Raw genomic sequence first — 20,853 nt, 5'->3', positions numbered from 1 at the left:
CACCTTTCGAATTCGCCAGCAACTTGCTGTGTCGCCCAATTCGCCGCACAACAAAAATGTCACCAACAATGAAATTCAAAACCAAACTGTAAATCATCCGCAAAATTAAGTTGTTTGCGCAGTCGTATTCCCTGTTTGCTTGTTGTTGTTGTTGATGCTGCTGCTGCGTGACAGTTTATATTTCTCCAAAAATGCTCTCAATTTGTTACAGTCAAAATTGCTACTCAAAGGTGACCAGGGGTGCAGAGTATTAAGAGACATAAATAAATAAATATTTGGGAAAATAATTCTGTTGTATGTAGCAAGTAAATAACACATTCTGAGTATCAAAATATTTGTAATCAATTAAATGTTAACATAATAATTTAAATTTCACTGCAGCCCTAACTTTGCACTTCATGCACTAACGTATGCTTCACTAAGTAGAAGAGAGCAAAATAGAGTGAAAGAGTGCATTGCATTTACTCCACGGACATCTTTGGCGCACACACAAATACCATTGCAAGTCTGCGTGTGTGAGCAAAGCTTAGCTGCAGCTGCGACAGTCACAGTGGGCGTTAATTGATTTCGTTAAGCTGCCGATTTATGTATAACTATTTTCTCCTCTAATACTTGTATTACATTAAAAATATTAATAACGAGGCCGCAAATGTCAATATTCAACAAGCACTGTGCACATGTGATCCACTCGTATTCAAACGTTATGATCATCGTCATCATCATCACCGTGGTCGTAATTATTGGTGTATCGCATATTTTGGCGTCTCGCACTGTCCTCATGCTCAACATGACAGACACTTTTAACACCTACGCGACGCTGTCGACGTCGCTGTCTGCGTCGTTGGCGTCGCTGCACTTCAAGCAAAAGTTAAAAAAGCCTCCGACGTCGCCAAGGTGTCAATTTGCGCCGTTGGCATGCCAGCGCACACTAACACACAGACACACTCACTCACACGTGCTCACATATGTGTGTGTGTGTGTGTGTTTGCCTTGTCTTTGTGTGGATTCTTTTTTGTTGCTGTGTTTTGCGCGTCGTTTGTTTTTTTCTTCTTCTGTATGCAAATTTAATGGCTAAATTAGACAGAGAGAGAAAAAATACACAGAAAAACGTTGAGGTTTCGGCCCGGTATGGGCATCTATTAGGCGGTGATTATGGGCCCAGATTGCTTTCAAGCATAATTTGCATAATGAATTTAATACGATTGTAATGCCAGCAATTGTCGCTCTCCACCCTTCCCATCACCCCCTTCCACCACGACCACCACGATCTTGATCGTCGCCTTCATTAATTGAGTAATTAATGCCAACGCCCACGGCCCATTATAGCGACAGCGCAGTCAGCAGAGGCAGCAACAACGGCTGATAACGAGCTAATCAAGAGCTGCAGATCTGGTTAAGAGAGTGGAATGGATGGGAGGGGGGGGAAGACCACCTACCTGGCAACCATTTGATTTGAAATTAAAAGCGAGCGTTGTGTATAATTTAAATGTTTATTAAATTATGTATTTTATTTATGAACATTTCATCCACTTCTCAGCTGCTTCTCCTCTTCTGCTTCTACATCTACATACTTCTCCATCTTCTTCTTCTTCTTCTTCTTCTTCTTATTGTTGCTTTATTTATGTTACAAAAACACGCAGCGCAGTGCGATTGAAACCCAAAAAGCCCTTTTCGCCATATTCGCCATGTTCCAGCTTCGCTTCAGTTCGGTTCGCTTCGAACTCGAACTCGGCTTGTGTTCGTGCTCAGCTTGTTTGAATGTTGGCAAAGGGGTTGCGGGGAGGAGGGGAGAGGCGTGTAATCGCGTGCGCCGACGGGGGGAGACTAGAATATTTTACAACTTAATTGTTTAGCAACTTTAAGCACTAAACTTACACGCTACGCTATAAATATTAATGTTAATATTAATTATAAATATTGCCCTATGACGGTGATGATGACGTCGCAGTCGCTGCCGACGCCGCAGCCGCCTCCTGCAGCTCCTGAAGTTCCTCCTCCTCGCGCGTCAACGGCACCGTCGAGTGATTGTAGAGTCCCTGCGCCATCAGCTGCAGCGCCAACGGATTCTTGGTGCCGCTCGACTTTTTCAGCTTGGCCCGTTTGTTCTGGAACCAGATCTTGATCTGTGCCTCGTTGAGTCCCAATTCACCGCTCAGCTGCTGACGTCGCTTCTCCGTCAAATACCGATTCTCATTAAACTCGTGCTGAGAGAGAGAGAGAGAGGGAGACAAAGGGAGAGTTCATGAGTTGTTGGTGTGGTGAAAGAGAGCTTTGGGGTGCGGTACTCACCTTTAGACGTGCCAGCTGCGTGCCACTAAATGCGGTGCGAGGTCGTTTATCCTCCGGCACACCGCTGCAACCGGAGCCACCATCCGCATCGGACTTGTCGCCGCTGCCGCTGCCCGCTGCCCCCGTCGTCGCTGGCTTCTTCGGTTTGCGCGTTCGCGGACCTGGCGGAAAAGTAGAGTAGAGGAGAAGGTCATAAAAATTCCACGACGCACATAATGGCTACAACATGACTGGACCCCGGTTGTGCTCTTAGGTCAGCCTCCCGGTACAACCTCCCGGTAATAGCTCTCGCTACTGCCCCTTGGATATGCTGCCAACTCATCGCGCACACATAAATCCTGCTGCTCATATATGCAACGCTTTCGGTCAGCAATTAATTCACATTTAAATGCGTCTCCAGACAACCCCTGGCAACCGCCCAACCCCTCACCAGTCGACAACCCTGCCTGCAAAACAATTAAAGTTTTTTGGGAAATTTGCGCGCGTCATTTTGAAAAGTAATCAACGCAATGACTTTTCACTGTGGCTAATTCCGCGTTCCATCCCCTTGAAAGGACCTCTGCCACCCCCAACCGCCCCTCGTTCTTGACGACTGAGAGGACGCTGTCAGGGCTTTGACTCGACTTGAGTTGTCTTCCTTTTAATTAACAGCAAGTCGAACAGACAAGCGCAGAGAATCAACGCCTCAGACATCTCAGCAAACCGCCCACTTTTCCGCCTTCCCCACATCCAGTTTGTAAAACTTTTAACAGGGTTGCGGGGATGTGTATCGAATTCGAGGGAAATACGCAAATACTCGAACAGTCATTAAAGGGTTGCCACAACTTGCCCAAAAGTTGAGCTCATTTCAAGAAATAGTTGCACTGAAATGAAGCAATTATGAGGTTTACTAATGGCCATTTCTTTGGGGGCATCCCGAGGACCCTTAGCAAGTGCCAACACTGACCGCAAGTTGTTGCGGTCCCTGCTAAGGCAGTAAAATATTTCGTAATTTCGGCTATCATTCGTCATAAGGAATAACAGTGGACAGCTTGAGACGGGGTCTACATTTTGGGAGTCGAATGTCACAGGAGAATGTGAGAGGGGCGGAGAAACACTAGAAAACTATTCATATGTGTGCGTAGTACTTTTTTAAGGAGCAGGCGAAAGAAAGTTGTATGAAGGGAGGAAAACTCTAAAAGCATTGTTATAGAGAACTTTTTAGTAAGTTGTACGTTATTACTTCGTATCCTAATATAGTTTGGCAGCCTGACGATATAACTATCCATCTGATTTCTAAGTATATCAGATACCAAGCGGAAGAGGTGAAATAGATTTCCTCTGCAATTAAATTAGGGAACTTAATTATAAAAAATTAGATCAACTCTTTGCAAAGAAACAAGAATCCTTTTAGGGAAAAGTTAAGTCTTTCATTAAATTTCTCTTTAATAAATGTAATGAGGACATTTCCGAAACTAATTAAGAACTCTTTTCTTTCTAAGAACCTATCTGGATTTACTCTGCAATGAAATTAGAGAACTTAATTATGAAAACTTGATTTAACATTTTAAAAAACTAATCAATTCTCTTAGGGATTAATAATATGTTTCATTACATTTTTGTTGAATAAATGTGATGAGGATTAATTAAGAACTCTTTCTTTTTTTCTTTCTAAGAACCTAACTTGTATTACAAAAAGATATTCATAAGCAGTGTACTAAAAGAAATCCCTTAGTTTACTTTACCCTTAAAAAGTTTGTTAAAGACATTTTACTCCTACTTCACAGTTTCATTTTTTTCTTATACTTATTGTGATTTTCAGTCCAATCCAGTTTGTACTTACTTCGACCTGCAACGAGAAAGAATGAGAAAAAGAGAAAAACGTTATTAAATTGGTTTTTAGTTAGGTTTTTCGTGTTGGTAGACGATTGAAAATTAAATTTACTTTTAACGCGAATCAATAAAATATCGAGAAATTGATGAAATTCCACGACGCCGAAGTTGAAGTTGCCTCCTCCAAACGTGTTGGAATTCCTCGAAACCCGAAGCGAAGAGACCTATTCTATCTAATGTAGACAGGGTCTTGGATGTTGTTGTTGTTGTTATTGCTGTTGGTCCTTTGCCACTTGGTTGGTTGCAACAACCTTCAAAACAAATGTACCGACACTAATGGCAACCCAGTCATGCCCCAAGTTAAATCGTTGGAAAAATTGAACAAATCAATTTTGTCAACAAAATGCCAAAGGCCGAAAGCAAAAAGAGGCACGAAATTAAACCAAAAACATTAACAGTACACTAGCAACGTGTCTGCACGTGTTTTCCAAACATACAACCAAAAACAGGGCGGGGAGGGGCGTGACCGGTGAGGTGTTATCACGGTTTTAAATTTCACACGCAGCGCGCGACAGCAAAAAAAAAACACACAAAAAACAGAAGCAGAAGCAGACCTTGAACCTGTCAGACAGTCAGGAGACGACGCGACGTCGACACTTGCCTCGTCATCGTCAAGGAAAGGTGGAAAAGGGCAACGGGGAGGGAGGGGGAGGAAGAGCGTGCTGCGGGGGCGTGAACTTAGAGAGAGGACCAACCACTCAAGCTGGCCGAGAACGCATGTTGCCGGGCAGATAAGCCGGCACAAAGTTGCATACCAAGGCGTCCGCGTCGCAAGGACATTACCAAAAGGGGTTGCCTGCTTGGCTGGTTGCCAGTTCCTGTTACCCCCTCACTCCCCCCTCTTCTGACACTGACAAGCTGCAACATTTGCTAGCGTTAAATCTGTTGCTGGGCCACGTCTCTCCTCCTTTTGTGAAAATTTGTGATTTATAGCGTGTTAAATTTTTCATTGCTTTCGGCGCAAATTTGACACAATAAAAGTTTCAATGTTATCCTTGCGATGCTTGCGGAGGATTGAACTTGGGAGGAGGGAGTTGGAAGGATTCGGCAAATTGGCTTTAATAGAAATTATATGAACTCAATCAAGAGCAACTTAAGCTGCGATAAAAAGAAATAGCGTACAAGAAGAAGGAGACAGAAGGAGAGCAAGAAGAGGAGCGAGAACTAAACAGAAAAATAATTAGAGAGCTTTCTGGAAATATTTTAAGATTTAGTAATTATTTTACTTTTCAATTAAGTTCTAATTTTACTCTATTTTCTTTTTTCATTTATTTTATTAAATATTTTATTTTGATTTTTTTTTTTATAAATTATTAATATTGCTTTTGAATATTTTCATTAATTTATAATAATATGAAATTTTTTAAAGATTATACATACATGTAATACACATACATGTAATACATTTTTATACCCATTACACATATGGCAGAACTTGATTCGGCAAGAAAAGTATGTAATGTATGTTATGGTATATTTTGTACTCCATAGTACATTTTAAATGCAGTACTATATCAATAAGTATAGTCTTTGGTATATTTTGATATTTTTGTGGTATATGAATTCAGTATATTTTAAGAGTTTATTCACAGTTGAGCACACGCAACTTTTTTACTTGTTTTATTTATTATTTTTATTATATTTTTATATTCTTTAATTATATTGTATTTATTTATTTTCTTTTAATAAATTCGTAAAAGAATATACAGAAAAAAATATGATGTACATTATGTATTTATTTCATAGTAAGCTAAATACAAGGACGCTTTAATTCCAATTGCGAATATTCACAATACACCTGCTAAAGAAGCTTGTTTTATGCCAAAGGTTCTGTCTATTAATAATTGACGATTATATAGAACAGAAGATCTGCAGAGTTACTTAGCGTTTAAATCCAGTTAACTCTCGTTTATTAACCGTGCTTATTTGACTGCATAAAAAGTGCAACTAGACGCAAGACATGCAGACAACAACCACAATAAATACGACTGCAACAACAACTTGGAACGCATTCACATAAATTGTTTTCTTTTGCGAAAGCGAACTCATCATAAAACAACAGAAGAGAGCGTGTAACCAAGAGAGACAAGAATATGCCGCAAAACGAAAAAAAAAACGGGAAGATGTCTTCATCATCGGTTGTTAAATGCAATGACCCAAGTTGGTAAGAGCCCGCTGCCAACTGCCAGCTGCCAACTGGCTAACAAAATACGAAAAAAAGAAGCAAAAAACAAAAACAAAACCAAGTCGAAGACGAAGTCGCTGTCCATTCGGGCATATGTTTAAAATAAGCGCATTTGTTTTATTTATGCTTAACATGAGTTGCAAATGCCAAAAACAGACAAAAGCCAAACTGAATTGGCAACAACAACGGGAACGGGAATGGGAATGAGAATGGCCAAGACGATGGAAACGGGACTGCGAGTGTATCCGTAGTAGCCTGGCTAAGACTCGAACTGAGAGCCTGAGATGAGTTACCATTTTGGCAGCAACTGAATAAACGTGAATGAGTGCGCAATTAAATGTCAAAGCCAAGGCTACGGGAGGAGGCAGAGTTAAGGCAACTTGTCCGTACACCAAGAAATTTAAGCAAATTAAATAAATTTTAAGAACTTATGAAGTAAAGCACAATTTACCAGTAAGAACCACTTTATAGGTGAACAAAGAGATAACTAACAAAAATTATAAATAACAGCAAATTAGTAATTGATTTATAAAAATATTTTTGTTCATTGCGAGTAATTGTTTTGTAATTAATTAAATTCTTATATTTTATAGAATAAAAACCATTCAACTTAATAAAATTAAGAAATAAACTAAACGAAAGCCATTTAAAAATCGTAATACAAAAAAAATTAAAGAAAAGATTATATCATATACTAAATATATGTTTTTCATTTTTAACTATTACATTCGTATTACAAAGTTTCACAAAGAAAATCTTTTTTATAAAATGAAAAATTTATATATTATTTAAATAAACTATTTTGATTTCTATTTATTGCAGATCAACGGAATTAAATTGATTTTCAAAATAATATATTTATGTATAGTTTGATAACGAATAAAAAGGTTAATTTTCTTGCTGTTCAGAAATTGTGCTGAATTTAAAATCAAAAATTTTAATGTTGAAAAAAATGAACTATAAAAAAGCCATATAATAATTGTAATAAAAAAGATATTTTCTACCAAAAATCCTAAAATATAACAAAAATACGATTTTAGTTATAACGTATTTATTAATAAAAACCTCCTCTTTAAAAATAAATATTTAAATCTTTACTTTTTATATTCGTTTTACTAATAACCAATTATAGTACTTTTATTTTATATAAACTATTTTAATTTTAGTTTATTGTAAATCAATTGACTATAATTGATTTTAGTAATTAATTAATATATTTACATATTGTTTGATAACGAAGGAAAAAATTGAATTTTCCTGTTGTTCAGATATTATTAAGAATTTAAAGTCAAAAATTTTAATGTTGACAAAAATTAATTAAAGTAGTAATTTATCAGCCTCTCATTAATCATTTTAAATGTTGTCAACTCAAAACAAATGTCTAAGTATTTTCTCTCAGTGTATAAGTTGCTCTCTTCACTTCGCTTCCCCACTTCCACTTGGCAAGAGGGCGCAGCGATCTCGACTGAAATTGACTTATAAAGATCTCAAACTAACGGGCCACACACAGCCACAGAGATTCGATGCCGTTCACAGGGGAGCCCACAAATGCCCCCTTGCCCCCTTCTATGCCCCTCGATGCTCCACTTGGTCGAGAGCTGGCCAGAACCAGCTGGTTAACTTGGCTTTTAGACAGCGTCTGAGCCGCATGTAAGCGATATGTTTGACAGTGTCGATGGGGCATTGCTTCAGTTTTTCTCTCGTTATTCTCGTCTCGAGTTGTTGTTGTTGTTTTTTGTCGATGTTGTTGTTGCTGAGAGGGCCAAAGCTGATATCGGATCTGTTGTTGGCCAATCTAATGATCAGTCAGCTCATTAATAAGCCATAAAAGCAACACGTTGCCAGGGAAATTAACGCATTGGAAAAGTGAAAGTCAGATCCATAATGATTACAAAGATAAATCGTGGGCAGAGAGAATATGAACGGACAGAGAGCGAGAAAGAGTTAGTAAAAGAGAGAGAGAGAGACAGAGAGGCAGAAAAATCTTTTAAAAATAAAGAAAATTATGATTAAATTGGAAGATTATTAGCGGAAGAGACACGAACATTAAGGCAGGCACATTTTATTTATATCAAGACAAATAAAAATTAATAGAAAAAGTGAAAAAAAAATTAAGACAAATTTAAATTAGTTAAAAGATATGAAGCTTAAAAGTTTGATAGAAAAAGAATAAATAATATAAATTGAATTTGGTTGAAGTGTTTAAACAATTATAGAAAAAGTTGCTCAAAGTATTACAAGGACAGATCCACAGAAAGATATTAAATAAAGGACCTAAACTACAGCAAAAACGAGTAAAAATATGGTATTACTATTAGGATTGACAAATAAAATATAGTATTGTATTAAAGTTTCCTAATCTATTAAAACAAGAAAATAAGTGCAAAATATATTATAAAGAACAAGAAGTTTGCGAGTATTATTGTGGTATAATTTTGAAAATCAATTTGAGTATCTAAAACATAAATTATAATAAGAATTTTCGATTCAAATCTATCAATTTCATTGCTTAACTTCCTCGCAACAAAATCTATTGTTTATATTGCAATTTTCCATTTCCTCTCTCCACATTTTCTGCGCACTTTCCTGCATCGCGTTTGACAGGCAAATTAACGCTGCGGTTGCCTGTGATCATCGATTGTCGATCGACGATTGCTGCTGATCTAGCGTCGATTACCGACTACTAACTGCCGACTGCCGACTGTTGATTGTTGGCTGGTAAAGCGTAAGCAATTGTCATCGACAATGATGATGATTGACACGCCGATTGATTTGATCGCACGTTAATTGAAATGATTGACGCGCCGCAAATCACAAAACGCTGCGGCAAACTTGCAGTTGCAGTTGCAGTAGCTGTGGCTGCGGCAAGTGGCAGTCATAAGTCACAGTGTCTGCAAATAGTCGGCGTATGCGTCTCTCTTATCGATAACTGTCGGCGACTGACAAACGATGGCAACGACAATAGCCAATGGCCAATGGCTAATACCAATGCCAATGCCAATGCCAATGCCAAATGACGTTGGCCTGGCTAAGAGACAAAGCTGTCAACGGTTTTGTCTATCGCTCAATCTTGAGGCGACTTAACTTGGCTCAAATCAAAAATAGTTATTTACTCGCCACATGGCTAAAAAGAGAGTCGACTTTATTGTTGCCGTTGGCATTTTCCTTGTAACAACTTGCAACATTGCCACTTGCAACGTTTAGAGGCAACATTCCAGCGCATAATTTGCGCTGTCACATGAAAATATGTATTTAGATACATTTTTAATTGCTTTATCAATATTGTTGTTGTCTTTCTTCTTCAGTTGCTGTCTTCGCTTCGTTGCCTTTTGCTTTGTTGCCTGTTTTGCATTTTGAGCCTGCCTTTTTGCATAGCAATTGGCCAAGTTGTCGTTGCCTCAAGCAGCCAACTTCTTTCATCCTCCGCCTTTGCTATTTGATGGGCTGACTGTTTGCATCGTGTGAAAGGCGTCAAAACATGTAGCTAACAACTGATGTCGACTAAAAGGAAAGTGAGCTGAGCCTTTGCAGCAAAAAAACTGCAATTGTTGAACTAAACAAGTTACGAGCTTTTCCCTTTCCCTTACATAAATAGCAATGAATGCTCAAGGCATTGCTGTATTAATTATTAAATCAGATCAACATTTTTTTAGAATAGTAAAAAAATTGACTTTTCTTACAAATTACTTTTGTCAAATTGTACATCAAATAAATTTTATATAATAAATTCAGCATTTTCAGATATAAGCAACATTTATACCTCAACGAACTGATAAATAATGATAAGATCAAGCCAAAATTTATAGGATAGTTAAGAAATAGACTTTAAGTTAGAGCTTTAAGCGCCAGTCTTTAGACTTAAAGAAGAATACACCTTCTAATTCTAATTAGATAAAGAATATAATAAAAATCATGTATCAAAACAATGGTTTAACAATTCTCATTGAAATTATTATTATAAAGGGTTGCAGCCGAAAACAATCATCAATTTCCCATATAATCAACATTTATTTCTCATGGAACTGCTAAAATAATTATCAGATCGAGTTGAAATTTGTATAATACATGAAGAATAGATTGTAAATCACTTATGTCAAATTGCAAATCAATTGCTTACAAATTCTTATTGAAATCAAAAAAAAAATTGTAAAGGTTCTTTCCCATATAAACCACAATTATATCTCAAGAAACCATTGAAATAATTACACGATCAAGCTGAAAGTTTTGGGATAGTTGAAGAATATATTTTAAAGAATTTTTGGCACCAAAAACTTTAACTAATCTAATCTTATTCTGTACAAAGTTAAACTAGCATTTATAAAATGCGGGATCTAAACAACTTTACACACTAAATTTCATCAGAGTTTGTCTTTCAACACATTTATGATGCAAAGTTCTTAGCCACAGACTCCCGCTGTTGTCTGGTAGCTATACAAAGTGTGTAAGCGCCTTTGGTCTGGCAAGGGAATGGATTGGTTTCAATTTCACATACATATGATTAACATTGATTGGGTTCATGATGGGTCGACGATAGACTGTGATCAGGGCAAGAGAAGAGAGTGAGAGACCGCACAGCGATTGTAAACAAATTGTAAACCGCATTTTCCGCTGATATTAGCAAACAATTTCATTAAGAAACTGCAATCGATACGAGACGCCAGCCAAAGGCAACACCATCATCAGGTGGCTGGAGGTGGAGCTGGAAGCTCGATGCTAAAGCTGAAGCTACAGCTAAAGTTGGCGACACCGATACGAGTGCGAGTCGAGATTAAGTATCTGAAAAAGTATCTATGACTGAGACTCAGACTGAGGCAATACAGCTGGCCTAATAGACTCGTCGCACCGCTTTTTTTTTTTTAATACGAGTATATATTTTTTTTGTTGCTGCAATTGAGGTGTGAACATTTTACGCTTCCATGGAGATTTGGTCTAAATGAATGCTGACTGAGATTGCAATTGAAACTGAGACTGTGACTGAGGCCACTTCTATGGCCTCTCAATTAACGCAATCGCAATGCGTCGATTAACGAGAATTCCTATTACAAAATTTGTGCTGGCTTTCACCTCGAATAAACACATCAAAGCTTTGGATCTGTACCGAATGAAAAATGCCTAAAGTATATAAAACACAGTCGTAAAAAAAAGTGCACTTTAAAAATTGAAAAATTTTAAATCAGAGATTACACAAAGAATTTGTAATTGGGCACACATAGAGTTTAAGTTTTAATAAAGTATTTCTTTGAATTTTGACGGAAAATCACCATATTTTATGTTATGAATTATGAATTGCAATTAATCGTTTTATATCTCTTATCATCAATTTAAAAATTTGTTGTCAACATAATTTTGATCAGCTTTTTTCTCGTGTATTTATTATCTAAACAATGTTTATGTAAAGGACTAAGTTTCTGTATTTTCAAATTTCCCCAAGAATTTTTGAGATGTGCTTAATACGAATTCTATATCAAGGAAAAATCTCCCAACAACTTTTTGAGTTGTGTACATATTTAATTTCGGTTTATATTAAATAAGTATTTTAATTTTCTCCTCAATAAGTCTGAAAATGTTGTAATTCATAGATTCTTATTTCTTTTTTATTTAAATATTTTATTATAGATTTAAATTTAATCAATTTTTATCTTAACTTGTGTCAGACTTTTTCTCACAGTGTGAAGACCACCCCAAAAGCTCATTTTGTTTATTTGTTGCGGTAGTCAAAATAAAAGCAACTCTCAATTCTCAGTTCACCATTCTACTGTCTAAATGATCGCGCCGACTATTTGCCTAATGAATATTAAGATTACGAACGCGTTCAAAGCATTGTTCGGGGCGAGAAGCGAAGAGATGGGAGAAAACAGAGCAAAGCAGAGCGACTAAAGCAGCGATCAACTTTTGACCTACCTGAAGTGAGTCGATCGCTTGGCTTGATCGTTGGTTCGTTGCCTGGCGTCAGCCCCAAATAATTTGTAGATCAATAAATGTTCGCTTTATGGCTCTATTAGTGGACCATTCCGCGTGATCACGCTCTCTTTCTTTATCTCTCTCGCTCTCTTTCTATCTTGACTGCACATTTTAATTACGATCATCGTGTGGGGCAGCCGTCAGCGATCCACGAATTGAAGTCAGGGCCACAGCGCTGAAGTTGGAGTTGAAGTTGGAGTTTAAAGTTGGAGATGGAGAAAACAAATATGCGAATAAGTATGTTCACACCAGTGCCCACCCAACATTAACATCAATCTTCCACGGATCAAAGATGCAAAACACTTGAGGACCACACCGATCATTTGACGGCAGACAGCTCAAAAACTTAGCTCAAGCGACGCCGACACATCGCAATCATTGTTATCATCATTATTGTGATGATCATTATCATCATATCATGATCATCCATGGCATCGTGATGATGATCGCACATGCGCATTGATGCAGAAGACGCCGTCGACGACGCCGTCGACGATGATCAGAAAGAGCAAAGCGCAGACTGAAAGACAGACAGACGGAAAGTCGCAGACCGAGTGGAGGATGGAGGAGACAGTTCAAGCTACGAAGTTGCCGAGTACGAGACGAGTATCACTGTCTCGACTTGGGTTTGGCTCTGGGTCACTCAGTGGAAGCTTCACAGTTGCGCTACACTTCAAAATGTGGGGCACATAAGTATGTGCAGAAGACAGAAGTAGCAAGTGTAGCAAAAGTTTAGGGAAGCAAGGTTTTTTACTCATTTGATAACAATTTATAGTTTGTGTGTAGTGTGGGTCAACAATCAAATCATAATTTAAGCTATATGATACAACAGTAAAAATTTTCTAGGAAGAATTTGTAATACACTTTAGCGATATGACTTTAGTAATTAGATTATAATTTTTTTAATTACTGTATATGAACGTCTTGTTTTATGTTCCTTACATTATTTTTATACCCGCTACCCATAGGGTAGAAGGGTATTATAACTTTTTTTTTAAAAGGAACCAATATTCTATATTTGTAATAAAAAACTGGTTATCTTTCACATTTTCCTATAATTCTAATAAGTTGTTATAATTAAAAAGTAAATACTAATAATAACGAAAGTCTTTATATAATACCAGCTATTACTTTATAACTTTGTCATTACGATATGTTAAAATATTTTATAGCAAAGAGCATCACTAAAATTCTTACTCTGGTAATCTAAATTTAAGTTAGTTGTAATTTGATTTAAAATTTTTCTTTCTTAGTTGAGATTTTTCCATTTTTAAAAGAAGATTACAAACTTCCATTTCAAGGTTGAGCAATTTCGATTTCTTATAGATTTTTAATAAACATTCTTGGTTTCATTTTGACATTAAACAATCTTGATTCAAGATTTTATTCTTGATTTTTGAACTTTTTTCTTTCTGTGTACCAAAAAAGTGTCTAATATTATACTCAATTAATTATTAAAGAAGCTAATGAAATTCTTACACTAAACTATCTAATATTATACACCATTAATTAGCAAAGAATCTAATAAAATGGCTTCACTAAAATTTAAATAGAATTTAACTCATTTTACTTCAAGTCAACAATTGCCAACAAACAAACAAAAAGTTACTTCAACATTGAATTTAAGCTAATAATTCACTATTATTTAGTTGAATCGCAATTGCCTTTCTCTTCAAATCCAACTACAAAATATGAATAGTCGTTGCAGCCGATATTATCGAGTGCAGGGCATGAAGCATGTTAAATCTGAAAATGTCTTAATAAAACAATTAATAGCACAGCTGAGCTCATAAGTTTCTTCAGTGCTGGAGCTTCAGAGCACATGATCAAGAAGAAGCTCGCATCGCACAGGAGCGCATTCAGCGGCGCTTTCGGTTGAGGCCGCTCTCAAAGTGAATGGTGCAATTAATATGCTCCGCTCCTGGGCGAACAAGATTTGGAGACGCCGCCGCGCCGATCGTATATCGTGTACGTACTATAAAGTAATTGAAAAGCACAACAGATTGTTTTAAATATCAGGCGAGCCGCCCAAGTTGACCACCTGTGCGGTGTCCCCCCCTCTCACTCCTCGTCTTCTCTCCTGTCCAGAGTGAGCTTATGGCTTTTGCGGATTTATGGTCGCCAGTTTTGTTGTCTCCATGCAGCTGATCCGCTCTTTGGGCCAAAGAGACACACACACACACACACACACATACTTTAGTGGAGTCTTCTCTCTTTCTGCTCTTATGCTAATTTCAAAGTCCCAGACGAAGACGCAGAACGAGACTAAGTTGGAGATGAAGACGGTGACTGAGACTGCGACTGAGACTGAGACCCATGTGGACCACACACGTTGAACGATTCGCATGCCACATGCCTCTGTTAGAGTGTGGAAGAGAAGCGAGGGAGAACGGAGGGGAAACGGCTTTAGCTGTGGCTTTGACTTCGACTTTAACTTTTCGCTTGTGTGTGGCTGCGGGGCGAACGCTGGCTGGCTTTTATGGGCCCAAAGTATTCGCCACTGGGTTTTCGGTTTGATAAATTATCGATAAAATGATGCGATCACTTTTAATTTGGTTTAGTTTACCTACCGCATTCTTGGCCAAATTAAAAGCATAAAACATACACACACACACACACACACACACGCATTGAGAATGCAGCGAACTTTGATTCGAGTTGAAAGTTGGTGCCGAACTCTTGATTTCATGCATTCGTTCTTCGTTTCTTAATTAAGTTATCAAAGTTTTTATGACGTCAGCAACTTCTCAACGGGTGTGTGTGTGCTTTGAATGTGTGTGTGTGTGTGTGGGAACTGACGCCAGCGGCGCATAGAAGAAGCCAAGCAGCAGGAGCTCAAGTTTGTTGTTGTTGTTGGGTAGATATTGAGGATTGAAGATTGGGAAATGAGGATTGGGGAATGCGGATCGTTTACGCAGAGACTTGACAATTTGTGCGCCATTTCCGCTGACTTCTTGGCATGTTGGCAATGTGACTGACATGCAAGAAACGCATGACAACCCTGGCAGATCGAATTTTAAATGCTCTATTATATAAAATTCTATGTTAAATATACTTTAAAATATATTCAATACAATAATAAATCGTTTCTTTACTAATATAAAACATTTTGCTATCTTTGATATTACTAATAAATATACCGAAAGTTTGATTATGATTGATTATCTATTGATTATCTTTGGTATTACTATAAAATATATCTGAGATTTGATTATGTTTGATTATACCAAATATGCATATATTCGAAAAATACTAAAATATACTAGAAGCTATATTTCCTATATCGATCTACTAACACACTCAAAATATACCATAGAGTGAAAAATATACTAGATTGATAATTTGCGTAGATAATTATTACTGTATTACAGTACTTTTTCTACGATATACTACCACATTAAAAATATACCAAAGAGTAAAAAATATACTAGATTGATAATTAGAGTAGATAATTATCACTGTATTACAGTACTTATTCTACGATATACTACCACATTAAAAATATAACATAGTGCACAAAATATACTAGATTGATGATTAGATTAGATAATTATCATTGCGTTGGAAATACAAAATAGTAATACTTGATATAATTAAAATGTTTTAGCAAATACTATTTTCTATCGTCAAATTAAAATATGTCTGGAAGAATATAAAGCTAAAATCTCCACGAAATTATTTTTTCAAAAGTTGCAAGTTGCATTTAAAAAAACACTAAGTTCTCTTTGATAGAGTATTTGTGTAAATAAACAACCTGCTGGCAGGTAATACAGAGTTTTCTTTTAGTTGGGGATCAACTCTATCAAGGGAGCACTATAAAGGGGGAGCTATTGATAGGAAGGGGTTGGTGAAGAGAAGGGGAATCGATCAATGTCAACACGAATCGGTTTGTTAAAATTCTCACGCTCCTCGCTTGGCGACTTTTAATTACGTGCTCCTTCGATTGAGGTTCAGGCAACTGTGGCTTTAATTAAGTAATTAGCGACAGAGTAAGGAAAACAAACAAATGAATAAACAAAGCGAAAGGAAAATAAATAATACCAGAGACAAAGCAGAGAGGAGAAACAGCAACAGAAATTGAATTCAATTTTCGCTCGTAATCTGTGCTTCAATTTCAACTGTCATTCGAGCTAAAGTTGTACTTCCCTCACTCTTTCTCTCACTCTCTCTGTCGCTCTTACTATGTCTGTCTCTATCTTTTGTTATCCTTTCCGCCCTTCGCACACACACAAAAAAAAACTGTCATTTGTCTATTTTTAACAGACACGCCGACATGAAGGATTTAATTAAATTCAACTCGAGCTGACAGCTTCCATGCAGCTTTGATAGCTCTCAACCCAGTATCTGTGTCTGTACGTCTATGTGTGTGTGTATCTGTATCTGCAGTTGGGTGTGGGTGTGTATGTTTATGTGTGTGTGTGTGTTTGTGTGGGTGTGGCTGTCTCGTTGCAGACTCTCAATTTTCGATTTGTTGACTTTTGATGCATCCACTTTGACTTTTCGCTTTGTTTTCATTTCATTTCATTGCAATGCAGCTTCAACTCAATTCAGTTTAGTTCTCTGCTCTGCATTTGATGTTTTTGAAGTGCTGCATGCAAAATGAGATTCGAAAATTGATTTGGTAATTGAAAAACTAGCTGAATTCGAGACAAACTCAGGAGTGAGGCTGCGTCTCACTTTGTCAGCTAATGGTGATAAAATGCAGCCTCACATTGTCAACCATGTTTTTGTTCCAAAATTTGAGTTAAAAGTAAGAATCTAAAAATTATCTAGTACAATACACAAATATTTCTATCAATATTTCAATTCTATTTTCAGTAATTGAACTGAAATTCTTTATAAAAAAATTATTTTCCAATTTTATAAAAAATTTTAATTCAAAGTTCTTCTATGAATAAGTTTTTCTTTTAAATTGTTGACAAAAATAGAGAAAGAAGTATTACTTTTAAGTAGAACTAGGTTAAAACGGTTTTTGAGCGCACTTAATATATAAAAATATCAAATATACAATATTTTCGGTATATTAATTTGGTATATTTAATAAACTTACTTGAATTTATTTGCGCAGAATTTTAATTTTTTTTATTTACTAATTATTATTCGCAGATAAGATAAGATATAAATGTCAAATATACAATTCGGCATATTTCTGTATTTTTTTGGTATATTAATTTTGTATATTTAAGTACTTTACTTGTTACTATTAGCACAGACTTTGAATTCTATTTTTTTTTTAATAATTATTATTCGTTAATAAGATATATAATAATGTCAAATATACTACTTGGTATATTTTCGATTTTTTAGTATATCAATTCGGTATATTTAAAAAATAATACTGCAATGTTTCGGAGTTACTTTATTAGCAAAAACATTTTAATTATTATTTAATATTTATTCATTAATTATTACCAAGGATATAAAGTGCAAAGAAAGAGCAACTGGGTTCCCAAGCCTGTTAACTAAATTTTCTTATAATGAATTCCCCTTCGAAGTGTCAAAGAACTTTTGGAGCCATTTTAATCAAAGTTAATGCACAACACAATATGATAATTATCAGATTATGCTGAAATACCTGGAACTTCATTGAGATGCTATCACCATATCATCGTCATTATGATCATCATTTAACTCTTGAAATAGTTTTCGACAAATGTCGTGTCAGTTGGTTGTCATTGTGAGTGTGTTTTGGCATTATTCATATGGCGCCATCAAATCGCTGCTAATGACTCACTTTATGCTAATCTATAATTGCATTCCCCACATTCCCTTCCCTTCATCTAATCCCTTTCCCCCCTTGACATCGTGTTACTCTTTGTGTGGCAATTAGCTGAAATGAAAATGTCACAGTCATAATAATATCATGAGCCAAATTGGCTGACTGCCGGCAATTTGGTTGCAGTTGCCAGTAGTTGTTGCATGCCACAAGACAAGCTTTGCATAGAGCGTTGGCAGCATAATTAAGAACACGAATTGGCCAAGTTAGAGTGCTTGCAATGCAGCCGACTTTGTTGGCCGCGTCAATCAGTCAACAAGCCAGCAATTTGGTGGCTAAAACGCCGACTCTGTATTTCTTTTTTTCTTGTGTTTGTGGTAGCAATTGCTGCTTTGTAGTTGTTGTTGTCGTCGTTGTTGTTGTTGGTTAGGCAAGACGACTCTCAATGCGAACAAAGTCGCCAAGTTGGCTGTGGCCATTTATGAAATTAAGTTATTTTGCTCTTGGGGCCAAGTTGCAGCTGCTGTTGCTGTTGCTGCTGCTGCAATTGCTACAGCAACGGCAACAACAACAACGATGTCAGCCACTTTTAAATGAGTTATTAGCCTCAAGTTGACGATTTTAGCACTGAAGCCGAAGCCAACAAGTTTTTCGCGACGCTGTCTCGAGGTGCTTGTCTATGAGTTATGGCAACGCCCATTTAAGTGCGCTTCCTTGCGCAACTCAGCCACAAAATGGCCCCCTTTCCACCTCCCCTCCTCTCGCTATTCCCCTCTCTCTCTCGGCATCAGCATTAAGTGTCGCTTGAGAAGTGGATGACACGCCGCAAGCCGATTGAGAGTCGTGTTTATCTTGCATGCTAATCATAAGGCCATAAACCGTAGCAACATCAACCCCCTGCTACCATCCCCCTCCCTCTCGCAAAAACTACACCCTCCTAGCTGCCACCCTCTGCCACCCTCTGCTTTCCTCTGCTCTGCTTTGGGCTGTGACTGTGTCGACAAGATAAGCCGCACTTAAGCACTTCAAGGCAACACGTGCCTCTTCCCGTCACTCGCCTCACCAAGACTCTATTGCCTTATTGAATTAGCTGCGAGTGTTTGTTCTGACAAGTGGTGCATGTAATGCTGATACCCTGTAATAAGTGTGCAATCTTAATTGTCGCAATTCAATTGAAAACTCTAACAGACTCATAAACTCACCAAAAACTAATTGACCGCGAAGTAGGATAGCATTTAAGAATTTAAAAGGAATTACAGATTCAAATAGATCTTTACCATACTATATATATTTTATGTCCACTCTCGTTTACTTTTAACTCAACATTAAAATATATTTTTTTTTAATTGAAACAGTTTAAGACTATCAAAGTGTTTTAGTAGGAAATTAATATTTCAAAGTTGTTCATTAACAATTAAATCAAGGAACATGTCCAGTATTAATATTTGATTTTTATGGTGTGACTATATAAGAATTATTATTAAATGTAATATTCGTTCACAATTTGAAAATAGTGATATTGGAGTACTCCCAATATGAAGAAACATATCAATCAATTTTTAATCAGAACTACATACAAAACTTAACTTATGTTCTGGCTCTGGAAATAACTCTTCCTTAAAATCTAAATTATATGCTCTATATCGATTTTCATTTATCATATGATAGCTTAAATATTCTGAAAATATGCCGAATTAATATACCGCAACAATACTAAAATAAACCCAATGCTATAATTGGTATATTGATATAGTACTACATTCAGAGCAAAACAGCGCGGTTATATTCTTAAAATATACCGAATTAATATACCACAGAGCACTAAAATATACCAAATACTCTAATTGGTATATTAAAATAGCAATACATTTAAAGTAAAACGCTGAGGTATTATTCTGAAAATATTCCGAATTAATATACCACAAATATACTATAGAAATATATATACTATACTAAAGACTATAATTGGTATATTGATATAGTACTACATTCAAAATATACCATAGAGTGACAGCCAAAGCTACGAACAGACGAACATAGCAAATAGTCTCGGCTGTTGACTTGGAAATATTCAAAAAAAGTTTGATATATAAATTGAGTCCTTAATACAAATCAAATTTAAGTGTTGTGCGACTCTTATTGCTCTGTTTAAGTGCGATATTTTATAATCGTACATACAAAACTTTTTAAAGCAATTACTCGATAACAGCCAACAACTTTCGCTCAATTAAAGATACAACTAGTAAAAACAAAACATTAAAGCAGAGTTAAATTTAAATTTTAAATTTTTTTCTTTCTCACTCTCTCTCACTCATTTCCTTTTTTTTCGGCATTTTCGGTAAAGGAAACTCGCGTCTCTCGTTTAATTTGCATTGATTGTCGAAGTGAAATTAATTAAATTTGGCAACTTGAGCAACTTGTTGAGCAAATGTATCGCTTATAAATGGTCGCTCATCAATTCACCAGCTGCCAAGCATCACATTTCACATTCGTAATTCCAGCTGTCCCCCTCCACCCTTATCACACGCTTAACCCCCCTCAATCATTCGTTGTGCTTTGTCACGTTCTGCGAGACGAGGGAAAGAGCAAACTTTTCAACTGACAACAAAATGAAATTGTTTTTCATTTGTTACGTTTGTTTTTTTTTTCCTTCTGTTGTTTATTTAATTTTTGATTAGAATGCGCAATCATTGCAGCAACCCTCGTGTGCGTGATGAGTTCGAATAGAATGCGCCATTGTGCAACACTGCGTATGCGCAATATGTGAAACAAACATTTAGACATTCAATTAAAAAAACTGTTGCTCAACTAAACCGTAAATCGTAAATCG

The 20,853-nt window shown here is 36.5% G+C and overlaps 1 protein-coding gene across 3 annotated transcripts in view; it reads right to left on the bottom strand.

The window, feature by feature from the left end:
• Positions 1-1,487: 1,487 nt before the first annotated feature.
• Positions 1,488-20,853, bottom strand: part of LOC132791960 (homeobox protein invected) — a 59,943-nt gene continuing 40,577 nt past the window's right edge. Inside the window, exons 2-3 of one of the 3 annotated variants that reach the window (XM_060801114.1) lie at positions 2,290-2,450; positions 1,488-2,204 (exon numbers count right to left, since the gene is read on the bottom strand). In XM_060801114.1, the coding sequence (XP_060657097.1) occupies positions 1,923-2,204; positions 2,290-2,450 (443 nt within the window). In that variant the 3' untranslated portion in view covers positions 1,488-1,922. Of the gene's footprint in view, positions 2,205-2,289; positions 2,451-4,040; positions 4,118-12,456; positions 12,483-20,853 lie in introns of those variants that run through there. The other 2 variants (XM_060801116.1, XM_060801117.1) reach the window with 2 other exon arrangements.

The sequence above is a fragment of the Drosophila nasuta genome, chromosome 3 (genome assembly GCF_023558535.2).
Source record: "Drosophila nasuta strain 15112-1781.00 chromosome 3, ASM2355853v1, whole genome shotgun sequence".
In the NCBI taxonomy this organism is placed as follows: domain Eukaryota; kingdom Metazoa; phylum Arthropoda; class Insecta; order Diptera; family Drosophilidae; genus Drosophila; species Drosophila nasuta.
The sequence above is the reverse complement of the archived record's forward strand: the minus strand, read 5'-3'. Positions and strand labels throughout refer to the sequence as shown.